At 38.8% G+C, this 20,532-nt stretch overlaps 1 protein-coding gene across 2 annotated transcripts in view; it reads left to right on the top strand.

The window, feature by feature from the left end:
• The window catches only part of SEL1L2 (SEL1L2 adaptor subunit of ERAD E3 ligase), a 115,747-nt gene that overhangs the window by 52,535 nt on the left and 42,680 nt on the right, over nt 1-20,532 (top strand). For both annotated transcript variants that reach the window (XM_033440344.2, XM_049699217.1), the window contains exons 4-5: nt 1,726-1,828; nt 6,171-6,333. In XM_033440344.2, the coding sequence (XP_033296235.1) occupies nt 1,726-1,828; nt 6,171-6,333 (266 nt within the window). The remainder of the gene's footprint in view (nt 1-1,725; nt 1,829-6,170; nt 6,334-20,532) is intronic.

Genomic DNA, 20,532 nt, shown 5'->3' with positions numbered 1-20,532 from the left:
GCTGGAGAGGGTGTGGAGAAAAGGGAACCCTCTTGCACTATTGGTGGAAATGTAAATTGATAGAACCATTATGGAGAACAGTATGGAGGTTCCTTAAAAACCTAAAAACAGAACTCCCATATGACCCAGCAATCCCACTACTGGACATACACCCTGAGAAAACCATAATTCAAAAAGAGTCATGTACCACAATGTTCATTGCAGCTCTATTTACAATAGCCAGGACATGGAAGCAACCTAAGTGTCCATTAACAGATGAATGGATAAAGAAGATGTGGCACATATATACAATGCGATATTGCACAGCCATAAAAAGAAATGAAATTGAGTTATTTATAGTGAGTTGGATGGACCTAGAGTCTGTCGTACAGAGTGAAGTAAGTCAGAAAGAGAAAATCAAATATTGTATGCTAACACATATATATGGAATCCAAAAATTAAAAAAGGTTCTGAAGAACCTAGGGGCAGGACGGGAATAAAGACACAGACGTAGAGAATGGACTTGAGGACACAGGGAGGGGGAAGGGTAAGCTGGGACGAAAGTGAGAGAGTGGCATGGACTTATATATACTACCAAACATAAAATAGATAGCTAGTGGGAAGCAGCCACATAGCACAGGGAGATTAGCTTGGTGCTTTGTGACCACCTAGAGGGGTGGGAGGGAGACACAAGAGGGAGGAGATATGGAGACATATGTATAGCTGATTCACTTTGTTATAAAGCAGAAACTAACAAACCATTGTAAAGCAATTATACTCCAATAACGATGTTAAAAAAAATAATAAAATAAAATGACTTCAGATGTGGTTCACCTAATCAGAGGTTTCAGTGAGTGTCATAATGGACTTCAAGAGGCACTGTGATACTATGGAGGGGTGTGTGTGTGTGTGTGTGTGTGTGTGTGTGTGTTGGGGTGGGGGCTCTAAAGCAGACTCTCCTTCTAACCAGCTTTCCCCATCTGTAAACTGGTGATATGTTTTGAAAATTGTGAATTGTTATATAAATGTTTTAAAATATTATTATTGTAGCAGGTAAATTCCTGTTTCCTTATTTTCCTTAAATGCTATAAAATTTACTCTGAGTCTCCATCACAAGGCAAATTATTATTGATACTCTCTCTGTGTGTCTTCTCCAAGGTCCAAAGTGTGTCTTGGCACACGTACTCTGCCCTCTTATTCCTGATGCTCATCCCCAACAGTTCTCAGGCTAGAAAGGTCTGAGAAAGGTTCTGGGGAGGAGGGGGGAGCCTTGGGCAGAGCAAAATTTTCAGGGAGATTCTCTCTTCCAATCCTAGGTACACAATGGTCATCTTGGAGATGCCCATTGCTCATGAAATCTTAAGGTTCAGACAAGGGATCTGAGAGCTGAGAGCCTGGTGTCTAAGATCCAACCTGTAGAATACACCAGGCAACCCCTTCCCTTAGAGGCCTTGCTTCCTGTCTTCTGCTTACAGGACTTTGTACCCTCTTCCCACACCGGGAACACCTCTCTCCCTCCTACCATCAGAAACATCTGTCTGTCTCCTCTACCCTCCAAGACCTTTCACAAAAGAGAGGAAGAGAGTACTTTTGTAGGCAGCTTCTACCATCTGACCAAAGGTGAGGTGATCTTGAAATGCAGAAGTTAGAAAATGAGAGAGAACCCCAAACTAATATTCCAGCACATTATTTTTAAAATATAAAACACAAAAATAATGCTATTTGTCCTTGTTCGTCCATATACAGTAAAAAAGCAAACAAAGAAAATTTTCACTGATGAAGGAGACCAGCTTTTTAAGATGGGCATCAAGATCCTCCAGCAGTCTAAAAGCCGAAAACAAAAAGCAGAGTAAGTCCATCCAGCTACTTAAGCCAAGTTCAATTTCCAGGTTGAGAAAAAGGAACAATCCAAAATCTAATTTGTCATTAAAAGCTTACTGGTATAACAAGTAAGCTTATTTGTCTGTAAGCTTTTGTTTTTAAAAGGATCAAATGGTGTTTAAAGAATCCTACAAATTATCCAGCCTACAAATGGAAGGACTATGTGTGAAATTGCGGTCCCTACACATTAAATGAAAGGCAGAATGAAGGCACTGATCTGAGCATTCAGGCAAAAATATTCTGTTTTGGCTTTAATTGATTCAAATGAAATAAAACATGTATTATTTGAATTAGAGAAGTTATTGTTTTAGAATGCTTTATTCTGCCTAACAGCATTTGTACATCACTTTATGGTTTTCAGAGCACTTTCGTGCATGTGACGTCATTTTATCCCCAGAACAGACTTATGAGTTAAGAAGGGTTTCATTTTTCCCCCTTTAAAAAGTTGAGAACAGAGATTCAAGGATGTTAGAGTGAAGTGATCACAAATGCACAGCTGGGAGGTGACCAAGCCGTGGCCACATGGTCTCACACCATGTCCATTGTTTCTCTTTTCACTTATCTATTTTGTCTAAATGGGAGGCAGAAATATCTTCTCCCCCCAGGAGAGGGGCACAACTTGAGGTCCTATCAACTCTCTAGTTAAAACCTTGGGATCACACTCTGGCTCTGTCATTACTGGTGTGATCCTGAGCAAGTTACTTAACTGCTTCGTGCCCTGGATAATGCAATCAAGCTCTTAGAACAGTGTCCTTAGTAATAAGGAGATAAGTGTTTGCTATTTTTATCTCTAGTCCTCTAAATGGTAAGTGGAAGGTGTGGAAGAGAAGAAGGCAAGTGTGTCTTGAACCATAATAGAAAGAATGGACTCTGAGCCCTCGACAAGGAGACTTCTTTTGTTTTCACACAAATTAGGCATACTAGCCCTACGGGAAGCATCCCAGAGCTGTGGTAACCAGCCCGAGGCAGGCAGGCGCAGAGTCCATGAATTCTTTCTGAAAACTCAAAGACTTTGAGAAGAGCGTAAGAGTGTAGAGGATGAGGGTGGGGGTGGGGCACTCAACTGTGAACCTGGTTATAAAAACATCACAACGTCCATTTTTCAAGGTCCTTCTTTGTGTTAATGTTGTAGGCATTTATGTGTGGGATATTACTCATTGCTCACGATGATACTGTAAGACATAAATTATTATCCCCAAATTATGGAGGAGGAAATGGAAGGTCAAAAAGATTCTGATTTTTCCAAAGTGACAAGAAGAAGGAAGTAAGGGATTTGGTCCTCTCTCTAGGGAAAGTTAAATTAGAAGCTCTTTATAAGAGCAAAGGAAACCATTCTTAGCAAAACTCAAGGCTCATGCTGAGCATTCCTGGGGGCTCTCATGATGAGGATGGAGTTAAATCAGACCCCAAGCTACAATCCAGCCTGATGGGGAAGTCAGCTCACTCAGGTGCCAATGAGTATATGAGTAAGGATAGGATTTCTCAAGCTGGCCAGGCTAGATGAGAGAACAATGGGAAGGGCTGTTCCCTGAGATTTCAGACTAGCTCTGCCTATAGCCTGTGAACCCAAGATGAGGGGCTCCATCAAGTCCAAGGAAAGCCTAGATTCAGCCTGATGGGACAAAACCACTCTTAGAAGGTTCTGCTTAACCTTCATGCGTGCCTTCCTTTCTGGCTTCAAGGATGGGGAGAAAACCCAGCCCTTCAGTGCAGGACCATCCAGTAGTGCAGGAACCTTCATGCCTACCTGGTGTCATTCAATCTCAGGTTATTCTTTCCCAGTCTATCCTGCTCCAGTCCTTGCCCAAGAATCCGAGAAGAACAGCTTATTTCTGTAGCAGCATAGATACATGAGAGGGTACATGAATCTGAGTCTCCTGACCCTTCAGCATGTGTAGCAGTGGAGACCTGAAACCAAATATGTTCATAACAAAAGACCCTAGGAGTTTATGGGCAAGATGGGTGAAATTCCTTCAGTTTTCAGGATAGTCTGCTCTCCACTGAAGCCAGTTACATCTAATACAGCCATCTTTAAGATTCTGGTCACACCAAAGAGGAATCATACCCCTCCTATTCATCTTCTACCCTACCCCCTCCTTGCTTCACCGCTTCTCAGATGAGGGTAGCAGGAGTTAGAGGGGCTAGTACAATTTTTGGCTCATCCACACCCACATCTTGGTCTAATTCATTTATTCAGTCTCTTCATATATAGGAAAGGAAAATTGTTGAACAAGTCAGTGCTGTTGGAAGTACAGATGTTAAGCAAGCATATGTCAGGGAAACACAAACTTGTCTGAAGGAGTCAAGAAACCTCTATGACATCCCAGGTTAACTGTCATTAAGAATTACTCCCCATCAGTGAAGAAGCTGTGAAGATAAGCTGCTGCCCCACACCAAGTTTCTGATGTGTCCTAGAGATACATTTAGCCTCCTCCTTCCCCAGCACCCAACCGAGCATCCAATGCCAGATCCTTTACAGACAATCCGGATACCTAACTGAACTTTCTTTTGGAGATCTGCCCCTGCAGCCCAGTTTCTCCTACTTTTTCACTCTTGGGGATTGCAGTCCAGATCTTAATCCCACAAACTTTACCAACACCTTTCTCCTGCCCTTGTCCTGCTTCTGGTATTCCATATATCACCTTGGACTTTCCTGACAGGGGACCCCTCCCTCAGAATCAAAGACACCTAGAGGGGTTGGTTTTGCAAACTTTTGCTGCCCCCTGAGACCAGTGACTGGATATATTGCTGGCCCCTGTAGCCCATCTCAGGTTTCTCTGCCCTGGACCATGTCGGTGCCCTTCTAGTCCCAGCAGACTATGTGGTTGCAGCAGCAAGCCATGCAACAGAAGAGCTCCCAGGAGTCTGTATCCTGTTGCCATGCCCATCCCCTGATGCCACACATTTGAATTCATTGACCTTTGAGACCTTCTATTTTATTATTTGCCTTCTGGTCCCCAGAACCTCCGCTTGCTTTGACCATGGCTAATTTCTTGCTTGACCTCCTGGCTTCTTTTTGTCCCACTGGGGTCTACTCTCTGTTTGCCATCCAGGACCCTAATGCGTACCTGGATGTCACTCATCCTGGCCTTTTTGGCTCCAGCTTTTGACCAAGAGCAGCTTATTCTAGCAACAGCATGGGTAGGGGTATATAAAGCTGAGTCTCCTGATCCTTCTGAATTGGCAGCTGTGGTAGATTTGTGTGTTTGTTCCGGTATTTGAGTCAAGGTCACAGGCTTGACTGATCTTACTGCTACCAAAAAGGAAGTTAGAAGAGTAAAAATAAATCCCCAAAGCACTCTCTATCTCCAACACAAGTTTTGACCTTGCAAGTCTCTCCATCATTACTTGCTACACAGATCAGGTCCAGGTGACTTCTGACTAGGACTCATAAAATGCACTGTGAGGCAATCCTCTGGCATCTGTATTGGTAATCACTAAACTTTACGTGATTTACCCACTAATTATAGGAGAAAAAGTACCATGCTATAAAACTTTAGAATCTATGCAATAGTCCTAGTAATAATAATAGCTAAATTTATTGAGTGCTTACTCTGTATCAGGCAGTATGCCAGGCATTTCACATGGATTATCTCATTGAATCTTCCCAGCAACCCTATGAAGTAAGTGCTTTTATTATCCCCATTCCATAGATGAGAGAGGCACAGAAAAGTCAAGTAACTTGCCCAAAGCTCTCAAACTAAATTAGTGGTAGAGCCAGGATTTGAACCCAGGCATTCAGACTCTAGAGCCCTAAAAACCATTAAGGTTTTGTTTGGTTATTGTTTTCCCACACAGTCTGTCTTTGCTGTGCTGAATAATATGTTCTGTTTTAGAAATTTATCTTGGAATATAAAGGAACAGTTCTCATGATAGTAACTTCCAAGATGACATTCCAGTTTTGATTATTTTTAATTGATTTTGATTATATTGTTATGTATTTCAGAGTTCATTTTATAAATCAAATACTCATAATTAATGGGAGTTGCCATGGGAGAGTTCACTATTTTAAGACAAGTGCCCCAATTTTTCACTTTTCTTGGTCTATAAGCTTGAAGCATGATATAGCCTCAATATTTCTACTTTTCAGCAGCTTCATTATTTGTCAGATATATTTGAAATTGTAATCTTAGTCTGACCTAGGGCTGAAAAAAATCTACTGGTCTAGAAATGTAATGGACTTTAGCCAAACTGTATTGTTAGTAGCAACATCAACCAGGTCCTACTTGTTAGAGAGAAGCAGTATGAAGGAGGGAGCAACAATTTTCATTTTTGATAATCACACTTCTAACTTCGTATTCTTCAAACAGAGCCTACAAACTCTTTGCTAAAGCGTCTGACATGGGAAACTTGAAAGCTATGGAGAAAATGGCTGATGCTTTGCTATTTGGAAATTTTGGCATGCAAAACATAACAGCAGCTATCCAATTATACGAGTCCTTGGCTAAAGAAGGATCATATAAAGCCCAAAACGTGAGTTTTGAAAGAAAATTAAACTTTAAATAGCTATGTCCTGAAATAATTATAGGCAAATAACATGTGAGAGGAGTTGAGCCTCTACTGCATGAGCCCAGGCCTAGGAAAGTTACTGTAATGCGCTGAGTGTAATGTTCCGTCAGGGCAAGAATGAGCAGGAGCCCGGGGCAAATTCTTCTAGCTCTTGAGTGACTTTCAGGAATGGAGCAGAGCTGCTCTCTAATCCACCTTCCCACCATCCATGTCCATGTGTGTGTTTCGAAACAATGTGAGAACTCTGAACCCCTAACATAGTTAAATTTTATATAAAATATATTCACCTATGCAAAGAAATATGGAACTAAATCTCCTACCTTAGGATGCCTGGTTTTTACACTTCAAGTATTTTATAAGCTATATATATTTCCTTTTCTATTTTAATATGTGTATTTCACTTTATTCCAAGAATAACATAAGCATTTCATAGAAAATCTGGAAAACAGGAAAAAAAAAAAAAAAGCCCTTCACAAGCCAAACATCCTGACTATACTACTGTTAGGACTGCTTTGTATTTCTGTTTGGCGTCTTCCTCTGTGCATCTTTCTTTTAAAAATATCATCATAATCACATGTATTATGATTATGATGTATCATTTTGTTTCTGGCTGCTTTCACTTAATGCTATAGCAAAAGTATGTTTTCATGTTGCTGGTCGCGCTTTTTTTTTTTTTAGATGTTGGGGGTAGGAGTTTTAGTAATTTATTTATTTATTTTTGCTGTGTTGGGTCTTTGTTTCAGTGCAAGGGCTTTCTCTAGTTGTGGCAAGCGGGGGCCACTCTTCATTGCAGCGCGTGGGCCTCTCACTATCGTGGCCTCTCTTGTTGCGGAGCACAAGCTCCAGACACGCAGGCTCAGTAGTTGTGGCTCACGGGCCTAGTTGCTCCGCAGCATGTGGGATCTTCCCAGACCAGGGCTCGAACCCGTGTCCCCTGCATTAGCAGGCAGATTCTCAACCACTGCGCCACCAAGGAAGCCCTTTGCTGGTCTTCTTAATGAAAACATTTCTTTCTGATCACAAAAGAAATTTATGCTGATTACAAGAAAAACCGGCGAATTCAGAAATTATGAGGAAGACACTAAAAGTTGTCTAAAATCTTTTCCCATAGATCATTTTTGTTTCCATCCAGTAAAGTGTAGAAGCTAAGCTTTGGAGTCAGGCAGATCTAAGTTCAAATGCACTCTACCACTTACTTATTGGATAACTACTTAACAAAACCCTTTCCCCTTCTTCTGCATGAGAATTTGACCTTTGGTTCACTCTCTACTTCTGTTTCCCTGGTAATATGATAGGAGTGAAATGTTAACTATGTTTCTAGATAGTATTGCTTATTGTTGAAATGACCTCTACTTGGTAAACTACCTTTGGACTGGGAGAAACTGTCATGAACTATAAATACCTGATGGTGGTGATGATTCTTACCGGAATCCTGGACACTATGCCTATGGAGTTGTTACAGGGGGAATATGAGGCTTTTATGTCAGGTTGCCTGTTGCACCACCCAATGTGCAACAGGGGATCTCATCCCCTTGTGTCTGAGTCAGCTGAGGGACCAAAGATGAGGGCTGCTGGAGGACTATGTGACCTGCTGCAAGGACTCCCACGGAAAGGAGGCCTGATGCTGCCCTGCTGGCAAACTGTGATTCCTGTGCTACATCTACCTGAAGAAACTGGTGGCATGTGTAGCCTGTGGGAGTCTTGTGAGCCTGCATATTTATTTGAACCAGAAGTTGGACAAGAGGAACTCTAATGGGTGGGATAACCTCTCTAACTTTCACCTGTAGAGTTAGGATAATGATAAAACACCAGGTTCTATGTCTATCTGGTTCACTGCTATATCTCTAAAAATTTAGTGCAGTGCCTGGGACAAAGAATATTAGTTGAATGCTGAATTAATTCATGATGAATGAATTAATGGAGTTGTGAGGATTAAAATAATGTGTGAAGGCACTTAATTCCATACCTGGAACTTTATAATCATTCATCATAAAAGATATAAATGCAATTATTACTCTTACTATTATTCTTCCAGAATTTTTCCTATAAGTATGTAGAAAATTTTTACAAAAATGAGACATACTTTAATTGCTGTTTCTTAATCTGCTCTTTACTCACTTAATAATACATCAGAGATATCTTTCCCTGTGAATATATCCCATATTTGGTTAATCAAAAATATAAAGTTCCAAAACAGACCAAATGTTACCATCATGACCACCACAACAAATAATGTCACCTAATTCCTTTCTAAACTAGTGAATATGTGCTTTTTCTGTTAGTGGGTATATTAATTAATTAATTAAGTCAACAGTTGTTTCTTGGACACTTACTATGTACCACAGATAATCCTGTTGATGGGGAGAAAAAGATCAATAGGCCAAAGACCTTATGGGCCAATCTGAAATATAAACAAATATATAAATATATTTATATAAATATGTTTATATAAATATAAGCAAAAATATAAACAAATAATTTCAGCATAATTTAGGTGGACTAGAATTAAGGTGTGTATAAAGTGCACAGAAAAGTGTCTGACTGGTTTTGCCTGAGGCAGGTAGGGAAGGCTACAAGGAAGAAGCGACATTTGCTCCCAGTCTAGAATATTGGATACAGGCAACATGAAGGATTTGTCTATATTTGAATAAAGTATTTGATGCAAGGGTCAAAGTACTATTTTCAGAAAAAAAAATTCCAAATTAACATAATTGATACATAAAACATATGGATTTTAAAGCTGAAGTCAGAGTTTCACTCCACATACTCTAGTTAGAATCGTTCTATCGCATGGCCCCAGACCTCCTGTCTATTTATGTGTGTTTGGTCTCAAGAGGACAAGAAGACAAAATGTGGGTGAGGACAGACTTATCACCTGAAAGGCTGACATTGACCTGATATGCAAAATTCAGCCACACTGTTTATTGAAATGCTACAACAGTGGTTGGAAAAAGTCTCTGCCCCAAGCTCCTCTTATGCTCTTCCTGACAACCTGAACACCCGTATTCTTCACTTGGACTTCCCCCTCCTCCCTTCAGCTCCCCGTGATCTTCCAGCCAAAGTGTTATCTGGATGGGCAGGGAGCTTACAGGACCCTGTTCCAGTGCTACAGCTGGATTCTATTCTGAAATTAACTATCATCCCTGTCATCACTATAGGAAAATCTGTTTCTGATAGAAAGTCCTCTTGCAGTTGAATTATCTCCTGATACAAAGAACAATTAAAGATATTCCATGGTACAAACAATGCTTTGTTTGATGGCTGGTTGCTGCGACAAGGCTGGCCACGTGCCATATTGATCACAGCTCTTTAACAGGACTGGCCAGGTGACCACCTTTCTTCTCAGGCTGTTTGTGCCAGCCTGATACAGGAATCCAGCTGCACTGGTAGGAAATATTGCTGGGAACTGCAAGGACAATGTAGCAACAGAAATGTGGCTGAACAAGCTGAAATGTATACTGAGAATGATAATGAAAGAGAGTGAGAGAGATAGACATAAAGAGAGAGAGAAAATGAGAATGAAGACACCTATCTCTGGGGGAAAAGGGTAAGAACAATTGGAAATACTGAAATGTTATAGATGGGAGAAGCCTGGAGTGCCAGAGGGCTAGTAGAGACCTGATTTAACAAAGAAAACAAAAAAGATATGAACTCATATTCATGCAGGCATTGAGGGGGTGGGGGAAGAAATGCAGTTTCAGGCTATGTATAAAAGGAAAGCTGGATGGAGGAAAAGAGGCATACTTATTTCTTTTCATGCACCTTGAATGGTTCATCACAAAAAATCCAAATAAACTAAAAGAAATCCTGATAAGGGCAATAAAAACAAATAAGATTGTGAACAGACTCCATTGAATTGATTTGCAAAGAATCTGTACCTTCCAAATAATGAAAACTATTCACTAATGGTGTAGTCTTCATGAAAATGGTAAAAATTGAGGAAAGAACAAACAAAAAAAAGCCATATTTTAGAGGATGTCATAAGATATTGTAGTATACCAGCTGGAGGTAGATAAATTATATATTTTTTATTTCTCTGATCCTCATTTAAGGAAGCAGAGATTCAGAATCAGAAAGACTCATTCTTTTCTTGATACTGATGAACTGTTTCAACAGAAAATTTGTCTGTTAATTTGCCAAATAAGAAGGTAGGGTTTAAACCTCATTTGCTTTGAGAATCAAGAAATGGATCATAAATGGCTAACTAATAAGAACCTGCTGTATAAAAGAATAAATAAAATAAAATTTAAAAATTAAAAAAAAATGGATCATTCACATTGTATCACCTTAAAATTAACTTAATCACTGTAATGATTATTAGCACTGTGCTACTACTGAAAAAAATCATTTTTAGTATCAAATACTCGCTTTGATAATTCTAGGATTACCTGTGTAGAGCATTTCTTTTTGACGTTAATCATCTTTTTGTATTAAGGGTGCAAAAAGGATCTGAGTTTTCCATCAGGGTTGATTCACACTTCTGTTTGGCATGCAATTTGAGCTAAAAGTAATGACTACAGATGCTTTCAAGCCCCGTAGAACAATTATAATAATTAAATGCTTAATTTTTTTCTCTTTAATAATTCCTTATATAAAGAGAAAAAGGAGGAGCATTTAATTTTTAAGTTGTTATTATGGAACCTGAGTAATTTGCTTTGAAATATACTAAAATATCCTGCACACTTAACTCTTTCCACTCAAATCCCAGTGACTATAACACAGCACAATGGTTGAGTTCAGGGTCTTATAAACAAATTTAATTTGCAGAGCTTGACATTTTAAAACCACTGAAAGTATCATTGATGTCATCACTATAGTGTAGCTTCTCTTCAAACCACAGCATTTTTTTTCTGGATTAAGATTTAATCATTCTAGGGCTTCCCTGGTGGCACAGTGGTTAAGAATCCGCCTGCCAATGCAGGGGACACGGGTTCGAGCCCTGGTCCGGGAAGGTCCCACATGCTGCAGAGCAACTAAGCCCATGCGCCACAACTACTGAGCCTGCACTCTAGAGCCTGCGAGCCACAACTACTGAGCCCGCGTGCCACAACTACTGAAGCCCACGCACCTAGAGCCCGTGCTCTGCAACAAGAGAAGCCACCGCAATGAGAAGCCCACGCACGGCAACAAAGAGTAGCTCCCGCTCGCTGCAACTAGAGAAAAGCCCGTGTGCAGCAACAAAGACCCAACACAGCCAAAAATAAAATTAATTAAAAAAAAGATTTAATCATTCTATAATCCATTTCATTTCACCTCAGCCTTATCTCAGAAAAAACCAAAGACCAAAAACTGACTACTGTAAAGCTGTTAGTTAACAATGCCTAAGTGTAAAGAAACAGGACAGCCCTGACTATAATTGGCATATTTACTACATGACAGCCCATAACATCTTTTGTCTTCCTGCCTGCCATGCTTTAAGCAGTGGGGGAAAAAAAAAAAAAAAAGTTAAGCCCTCCAGAGAATTAATTCAAGATCATCCATTGTTATTTTTCTGCTAAAGAGAGAGGAAGCATTCTCTTTGAGTTGATTTATTTGAGGCTGGGAAAATCATGGTTTTAGCCCTTTATAGAATGAGTTTTATACAGAGAAAGCTCTCCATTCCAATCACAGGATGGAAATTAACTCCCACACAATCCACTACACAACTTCACGACCTCACAATCTTCTCCAAGAGAATCAGGCCAAAAAGTGTGGTAGGCTCTGCACAAAATGATACACTGTTGGTGAAAGCATCTTATAATACAAGCTCAACTGAATAGAACATATCTTCATTTTCTTATATAAAGGTCAGTATATTTGTATATTATCAAAGTTTCTACATAAACAAGATTCTAAATGGAGCAGAATCAAAAATTGCTAAGAGTTGCAAGAAAAATAAATTATTTAGCCAATAATATTGGCTAAAGGTATTTTTACAAGGAGCCAATTTAGCCATTTAAAATATAACTACAAGGGTTAGAGGAGTACCAGGATTCCACTTTCCATTTGTAATAACAGCCTTCATGATCAACTTTCCTGAAAAGGGAGCCTTTGAGACTAAAGAGGAATTGGCAGAATCTTAGATATTTTTTTAGTTTATGGATTAAGTAGATTACAAATTATAAACCACATGTTAGAGCTATTATGCTTTTAAGAACTGAACTCTGCAGTCAATTCCCTAGTTTAAAAAGTAAGATTGTTCTTTATCCTTGAAATTTTAATAAAAAGTTTAAGAAATTATTCATTTTCTGTTTTGATGGAATTATCAGACCTTGTTGTATCTTGACTTTAGGAAGACATTTAACAAAGTCTTGCATCATGTTCTCATGAGCTAGATGAAAAAGTAGAAACGTGGGCTTTGATAATGGTAAATAAAAAGTATAGACTAATAGGTTGATGCCAAGGTGAAAGCAAGTCTGGTAATCTGCCTCAGGACGCTGCCTATGACCCTGTGCTCTTCAAATATTCCATCAGCTATTAAGCTGAATGGCTAATACGAAATTGTTTTTAATTTGAAGCATAGAAAGAAAGGCATATTACCCATGATTTGCATAAGAGTGTAGAATGAACTTGTAAAAATGGTGATAGGAATAATAAAGCTACAAATGAGTAGCAACTTGAAAATATTAGGAACACCAAAACAGACTATTACAATTATGTTCTGACAAAAAATAGTGTTATGACTCTATTGAGAAGAGGAGGAAGGAGAAAAAATAAAGTGATGTAGATGACCTAAATCATCATCTATCATCTAGCAAATCTATAGCTAATGTGCAAAATACATAAATTAACAGCAAGTAGTAGCAACTTATCAGGAGTCCTAATGGTGGTAATTATTAGAAGAAAACAACTAAAATAATTAAAAGTGGTTATCTCTGAGGAGACAAATAAGGAGTAGCCTAAAAAGGAGCAGGACATTGATATTTGTATTTTAAGCCCTCAGAAATATTGGAATTTTAATTTTTAATACATATACATCTCTTAATTTGATAACAAATATATAAAAAGTTAAATTTAGATATTAACTCTCCCCCCCAAAAGGAATTATGCTTAACAACAGAAGTCCTCTCCCACTGAAAAGAAAGCAGAATCTTTGGAAAATGTCAAATTCTGGGTATGGGGCAAGAAATATACAAGATGATGTTGAAACATCTTATCCTACTTGATGGCAAGGACACTGTAAGAAAATACTAGGATTGAGAATTCCCTGGTGGTCCAGTGATTAAGACTTGGCACTTTCACTGCGGTGGCCTGGATTCAATCCCTGGTCCGGCAGCTCAAACAAGCATGAATTACTAAAGATGGAACAATTGAGCACGAAGATGAATAATGACCACAATGGACTGAAATTACCTCAAATGTACTTAAATCCATTAGTTCATAATGATACTTAGAAACAACACTCTTTTTTTTTAACTTATTTTTTTTATATTTATTTTTGGCTGTGTTGGGTCTTCGTTTCTGTGCGAGGGCTTTCTCCACTTGCGGCAAGCAGGGGCCACTCTTCATCGTGGTGCGCGGGCCTCTCACTACCGCGGCCTCTCTTGTTGCGGAGCACAGGCTCCAGACGCGCAGGCTCAGTAGTTGTGGCTCACGGGTCTAGTTGCTCCACGGCATGTGGGATCCTCCTGGACCAGGGCTCGAGCCCGTGTCCCCTGCATTGACAGGCATATTCTCAACCACTGTGCCACCAGGGAAGCCCGGAACAACACTCTTTAGTCACTTTGGAGGATGTTAGAGAACCAACTCTCATTATTTTGAAAACTGATAAACAGACAGGTTCAAACATTTATTGACTATTCTTCACAAACTATATCTCAGAATATAGGAGACCAAAGAAAGTTTTTCTTTATAAAATTATTCCAGCTAATAAATAAGGAAGGAAAGACAGAATTAGAATGGTATCTTTTTGCCACCCCTAATAAGTCAATGGAACTATGCAGTGGTCATTACTGGCTGCTAACATCACAAAGTAGAGACAAGAAACTATATACCTCCTGATGGAAATACATAACACTTCCTATGAGACAGTCTTGCCAAACACATTACACCTAAGTTTGATCAAGCCTCTAAATCTGACTGCCAGCCTGTAGAAAATACAGTATTGTGATCAACAAAATCCAGGCTAAGTATAACTCTATAGGAGAAGTGACTGGTTTTTTCAACAACAACGAAAAATTACAAGGAGAAAAGAGATGGATAAGAAACTTAGATATTAAAAAAGACTTGAGACTTCCCACTCAGTTGCAATGTATTGGCCATATCTGGATCCCAATTCAAACAAACCGTTAAAAAAAGAAAAGAAAAAGTTAAAAGAAAAATAAAGAACATTTATAAGGCAGTTGGGTAGATATAGACACTGACTAATGATATTAACAAATTTATATTAATGTTTTCAGTGAATAATGATATTATGATTTTTTTTTTTTTGCGGTATGCTGGCCTTTCCCACTGCGGCACACAGGCTCCGGACGCGCAGGCTCAGCGATCATGGCTCACGGGCCCAGCGGCTCCGCAGCATGTGGGATCTTCCCGGACACGGGGCACGAACCCGTGTCCCCTGCATCCGCAGGCGGACTCTCAACCACTGCGCCACCAGGGAAGCCCCATGATTTTGTTTTTTAAAGGTTCTTTCTTTTAGAGGCACATACTGAAATATTTACAGATGAAATATATATTGTCCAAGATTTACTTCAAAATAAGCTGGATGGCCAGAGAAAATCAGTGTGGATATCAGTGAAGGCAGATTGGGCAAATTGACAATGGATAATGATTGGGTGATGGATCATGGGTTTTTTATATTACTTTATTTACTTTTTCATATTCGAAGAATACACAGATGGAATAGGTGTTAGACTTGAAGATTAATAACTAAGAGGAAGTGGAATATCTCCACACCCTTCTGGTTTTTGTTGAGCAGTATGGCATTTTCCCCCCAAAATGGCCACAGTAATATTTCCAGTCCACATGCTATTTCAGACCCCTAATCAACATCATCAAAAAGTTGAGTCTACTTTCCATTTGCTTGTATGCAGGTGGGCTTGTGGCTACTTCAAACAATAGAGTTTGCTGTAAGTATTGCTACATCACTTTGAAGGCTAAGTCATAAAAAGGATATAGCTCTGCCTGGCTCCCTCTCTCTCAGGATGCTCACTCCTGGAACCCAGCTACCATGCTGTGAGGAAGCTCATACAATAGGAGAGGCCACATATTGCTGTTCTGGCCATTGGTCTCTGCTAAGGTCTCAACAAACAGCTAGAATCAACTGCCAGACGTGTGAGTGAAACAGCATTCAGATTATTGCATCCCTAGCCTTTGAGTCTTCCAACTAAGACCCCCATATCATGGATCAGAGAAAAGCCATCCCCACTCTACCTTGACCAAATTCCTGACCCACTGAACCCTTAGCATAATAAATGGTCATTTTATGCCACCAAGTTTCCGGTTAATTTGTTACACAGCCATAGTAACTGGAACAAAGACACAAACATTCAGAATTTAAAGGGCAGATTGTACTTTTCTCAGAAGCACCTGATGCCTTGGCATCCTTGTTGAAAATCACTTGACCATATATATGACGGTTTATTCTGGTCTCTCTACACTGTTCCATTGCTCTATATGTCTGTCTTTATGCCAGTACTACAGGGTTTTGAATTACTGTAAGCATCTAGCTTTGGGGTTTTTTCCCTCAAGACAGATCAACTATTTTGTGAGTTTCCATATGAGATTTTATATAAATTTTAGGATGGTTGTTTCTATTTGTGCAAAAATGACATTGAGACTTTGATAGAGGTTGCACTGAATCTGTAATCTCTCTGGGTACATTCTAACAATATTAGGTCTTCCAGTACATAAGCATAGGGTATTTTCCATTTATTTATGTCTTTTTAAATTTTTTTCAGCATTGTTTTATAGTTTTCAGTGTACAAGTCTTTCACCTCCTTGGTTAGTTTATTCCTAAGTATTTATTCTTTTTGATGCTATTGTAAAATGGACAGTTAAATTCCTTTTCTAAATGTTGATTGTTAATGTATAGAAAAGCTATTCGTTTTTTGTGTTGATTTTGTATCCTGCAACTTTGCTGAATTTATTAGTTTTAGCAGATTTTTGTGAAATCATTAGGGTTTTCTACATATAAGATTATGTCATTTGTGAACAAAGTTTATTTTACTTATCCTTTCCAATTTAGAGGTCTTTTTTTTTTTTTCTTGCCTAACTCCTCTAGCTAGAATTTCCAGTACCATGGTGAATAGCAGTGATGAGAGTACATCTCCTTGCCTTGTTCCTAATCTTAAAGGGAAAGCTTTCAGTTTTTCACCATTACATATGATATTTGCTATGGGCTTTTTATACATGGTAATTATTATGCTGAAGTAATTTTCCTCTATTCCTAATTTGTTTAGTGTTTTTATTAAAAAAGGTGTTGAATTATGTCAAATGCTCTTTCTGCATCAATTGAAATGCTCATATTTTTCTCTTTGATTTTGTCAATGTGGTACAGTAGGCCCTTGGGATCCATAGGGGATCGGTTCCAGGACACCCCTACTGATACCAGAAATCCACATATGGTCACATACATTATATTGGGTGGGACAAAATGTGCCTTCAGTTTTCTAAGTAAAAATAAAACACACATTTTTCATTTTCACCAAGAACTTTACTGAAAAACGTATTCACCCTTTTGTTCCACTACCTTCTGTCATTTTTCATAATTCCATCTTCCCAAAATATTTTTAACATCTTTTTGAGACCATAATTGCTTTACAATGGTGTCTTAGTTTCTGCTCTATAACAAAGTGAATCAGCTATACATATACATATATCCCCATATCTTCTCCCTCTTGCGTCTGCCTCCCACCCTTCCTATTCCACCCCTCTAGGTGGATAAAAAGCACCGAGCTGCTCTCCCTGTGCTAAGTGGCTGCTTCCCACTAGCTATCTATTTTACATTTGGTAGTGTATATATGTCCATGCCACTCTCTCACTTCGTCCCAGCTTACCATTCCCCTTCCCTGTCTGCTCAAGTCATTCTCTACGTCTGCGTCTTTATTCCTGTCCTGTCCCTAGGTTCTTGAGAACCATTTTTTTTTCTTTTCTAAGATACCATATATATGGTTAGCATATGGTATTTGTTTTTCTCTTTCTGACTTACTTCACTCTGTATGACACACTCTAGGTCCATCCACCTCACTACAAAAAACTCAATTTTGTTTCTTTTTATGGCTGAGTAATATTCCATTGTATATATGTGCCACATCTTCTTTATCCATTCATCTGTTGATGAACACTTAGGTTGCTTCCATGTCCTGGCTTTTTAAAAAATGAACATTGTGGTACATGAATCTTTTTGAGTTATGGTTTTCTCAGGGTATATGCCCGGTAGTGGGATCGCTGGGTCATATGGGAGGTCTATTTTTAGTTTTTTAAGGAACCTCCATACTGTTCTCCATAGTGGCTGTATCAATTTACATTCCCACCAACAGTGCAAGAGGATTCCTTTTTCTCCACACCCTCTCCAGCACTTATTGTTTGTAGATTTTTTGATGATGGCCATTCTGACTGGTGTGAGGTGATACCTCATTGTAGTTTTGATTTGCATTTCTCTAATGATTAGTGATGTTGAGCATTCTTTCATGTGTTTGTTGAAATCTGTATATCGTCTTTGGAAAAATGTCTGTTTAGGTCTTCTGCCCATTTTTGGATTGGGTTGTTTTTTTTTTGATATTGAGCTGCATGAGTTGCCTGTATATTTTGGAGGTTAATCCTTTGTCAGTTGCTTCGTTTGCAAATATTTTCTCCCATTCTGAGGGTTGTCTTTTGGTCTTGTTTATGGTTTTCTTTCCTGTGCAAAAGCTTTTAAGTTTCATTAGGTCGCATTTGTTTATTTTTGTTTTTATTTCCATTTCTCTAGGAGGTGGGTCAAAAAGGATCTTGCTGTGATTTATGTCATAGAGTGTTCTGCCTATGTTTTCCTCTAAGAGGTTTATAGTGTCTGGCCTTACATTTAGGTCTTTAATCCATTTGGAGTTTATTTTTCTGTATGGTGTTAGGGAGTGTTCTAATTTCATTCTTTTAAATGTAGCTATCCAGTTTTCCCAGCACGACTTATTGAACAGGTTGTCGTTTCTCCATTGTATATTCTTGCCTCCTTTATCAAAAATAAGCTGACCATATGTGTGTGGGTTTATCTCTGGGCTTTCTATCCTGTTCCATTTATCTATATTTCTGTTTTTGTGACAGTACCATACTGTCTTGATTACTGTAGCTTTGTAGTATAGTCTGAAGTCTGGGAGACTGATTCCTCCAGCTCCATTTTTCTTTCTCAAGATTGCTCTGGCAGGCTTCCCTGGTGGCGCGGTGGTTGGGGGTCCGCCTGCTGATGCAGGGGACACGGGTTCGTGTCCCGGTCTGGGAACATCCCACATGCCATGGAGTGGCTGGGCCCGTGAGCCATGGCCGCTGAGCCTGCGCTTGTGGAGCCTGTGCTCTGCAGCGGGAGAGGCCACAACAGTGAGAGGCCCGCATACCGCAAAAAAAAAAAAAAAAAAGGATTGCTTTGGCTATTCGGGGTCTTTTGTGTTTCCATACAATTTGTGAAATTTTTTGTTCTAGTTCAATGAAAAATGCCATTGGTAGTTTGGTAGGGATTGCTTTGGGATGTATAGTCATTTTCACAATGTTGATTCTTCCAATCCAAGAACATGGTTTATCTCTCTGTCTGTTTGTATCATCTTTAATTTCTCTCATCAGTGTCTTACAGTTTTCTGCATACAGGTCTTTTCTCCCCTTATGTAGGTTTATTCCTAGGTATTTTATTATTTTTGTTGCAGTGGTAAATGGGAGTATTTCTTTAATTTCTCTTTCAGATTTTTCATCATTAGTGTATAGGAATGCAAGAGATTTCTGTGCATTAGCTTTATATCCTGCTACTTTACATATTCATTGATTAGCTCTAGTAGCTTTCTGGTAGCATCTTTGGGATTCTCTATGTATAGTATCATGTCATCTGCAAACAGTGACAGTTTTACTTCTTTTTTTCTAATTTGGATTCCTGTTATTTCTTTTTCTTCTCTGAGTGCTGTGGCTAAAACTTCCAAAACTATGTTGAATAATAGTGGTAAGAGTGGACATCCTTGTCTTGTTCCTGATCTTAGTGGAAATGGTTTCAGTTTTTCACCATTGAGAAAAATGTTGGCTGTGGGTTTGTCATATATGGCTTTTATTATGTTGAGGTAAGTTCCCTCTATGCCTACTTTCTGGAGGGTATTTATCATAAATGGGTGTTGAATTTGTCAACAGCTTTTTCTGCATCTATTGAGATGATCAAATGGTTTTTCTCCTTCAATTTGTTAATATGCTTTATCACATTGATTGTTTTGTGTATATTGAAGAATCCTTGCATTCTTGGGATATCCTCACTTGAACATGGTGTATGATCCTTCTAATGTGCTGTTGGCTTCTGTTTGCTAGTTTTTTGTTGAGGAATTTTGAATCTATGTTCATCAGTGATATTGGTCTGTAGTTTTCTTTTTTGGGACATCTTTGTCTGGTTTTGGTATTAGGGTGATGGTGGCCTCGTAGAATGAGTTTGGAAGTGTTCCTCCCTCTGCTATATTTTGGAAGAGTTTGAGAAGGATAGGTGTTACCTCTTCCCTAAATGTTTGATAGAATTTGCCTGTGAAGCCCTCTGGTCCTGGGCTTTTGTTTGTTGGAAAATTTTTAATCACAGTTTCAATTTCAGTGCTTGTATTTGGTCTGTTTATATTTTCTATTTCTTCCTGTTTCAGTTTTGGAAGGTTATGCTTTTCTAAGTGTTTGTCCATTCCTTCCAGGTTGTCCCTTTTATTGGCATATAGTTGCCTGTAGTAATCTCTCATGATCCTTTGTATTTCTGCAGTGTCAGTTGTTACTTCTTTTTCATTTCTAATTCTGTTGACTTGAGTCTTCTCCCTTTTTTTTCCTTGATGAGTCTGGCTAGTGGTTTATCAATTTTGTTTATCTTCTCAAAGACCCAGCTTTTAGTTTTATTGATCTTAGGTACTGTTTCCTTCATTTCTTTTTCACTTATTTCTGATCTGATCTTTATGATTTCTTTCCTTCTGCTAACTTTGGGGTTTTCTTTCTCTAATTGCTTTAGGTGTAAGGTTAGGTTGTTTATTTGAGATGTTTCTTGTTTCTCGTTGT

Source organism: Orcinus orca, chromosome 16 (assembly GCF_937001465.1).
Source record: "Orcinus orca chromosome 16, mOrcOrc1.1, whole genome shotgun sequence".
Lineage (NCBI taxonomy): Eukaryota > Metazoa > Chordata > Mammalia > Artiodactyla > Delphinidae > Orcinus > Orcinus orca.
The sequence above is the reverse complement of the archived record's forward strand: the minus strand, read 5'-3'. Positions and strand labels throughout refer to the sequence as shown.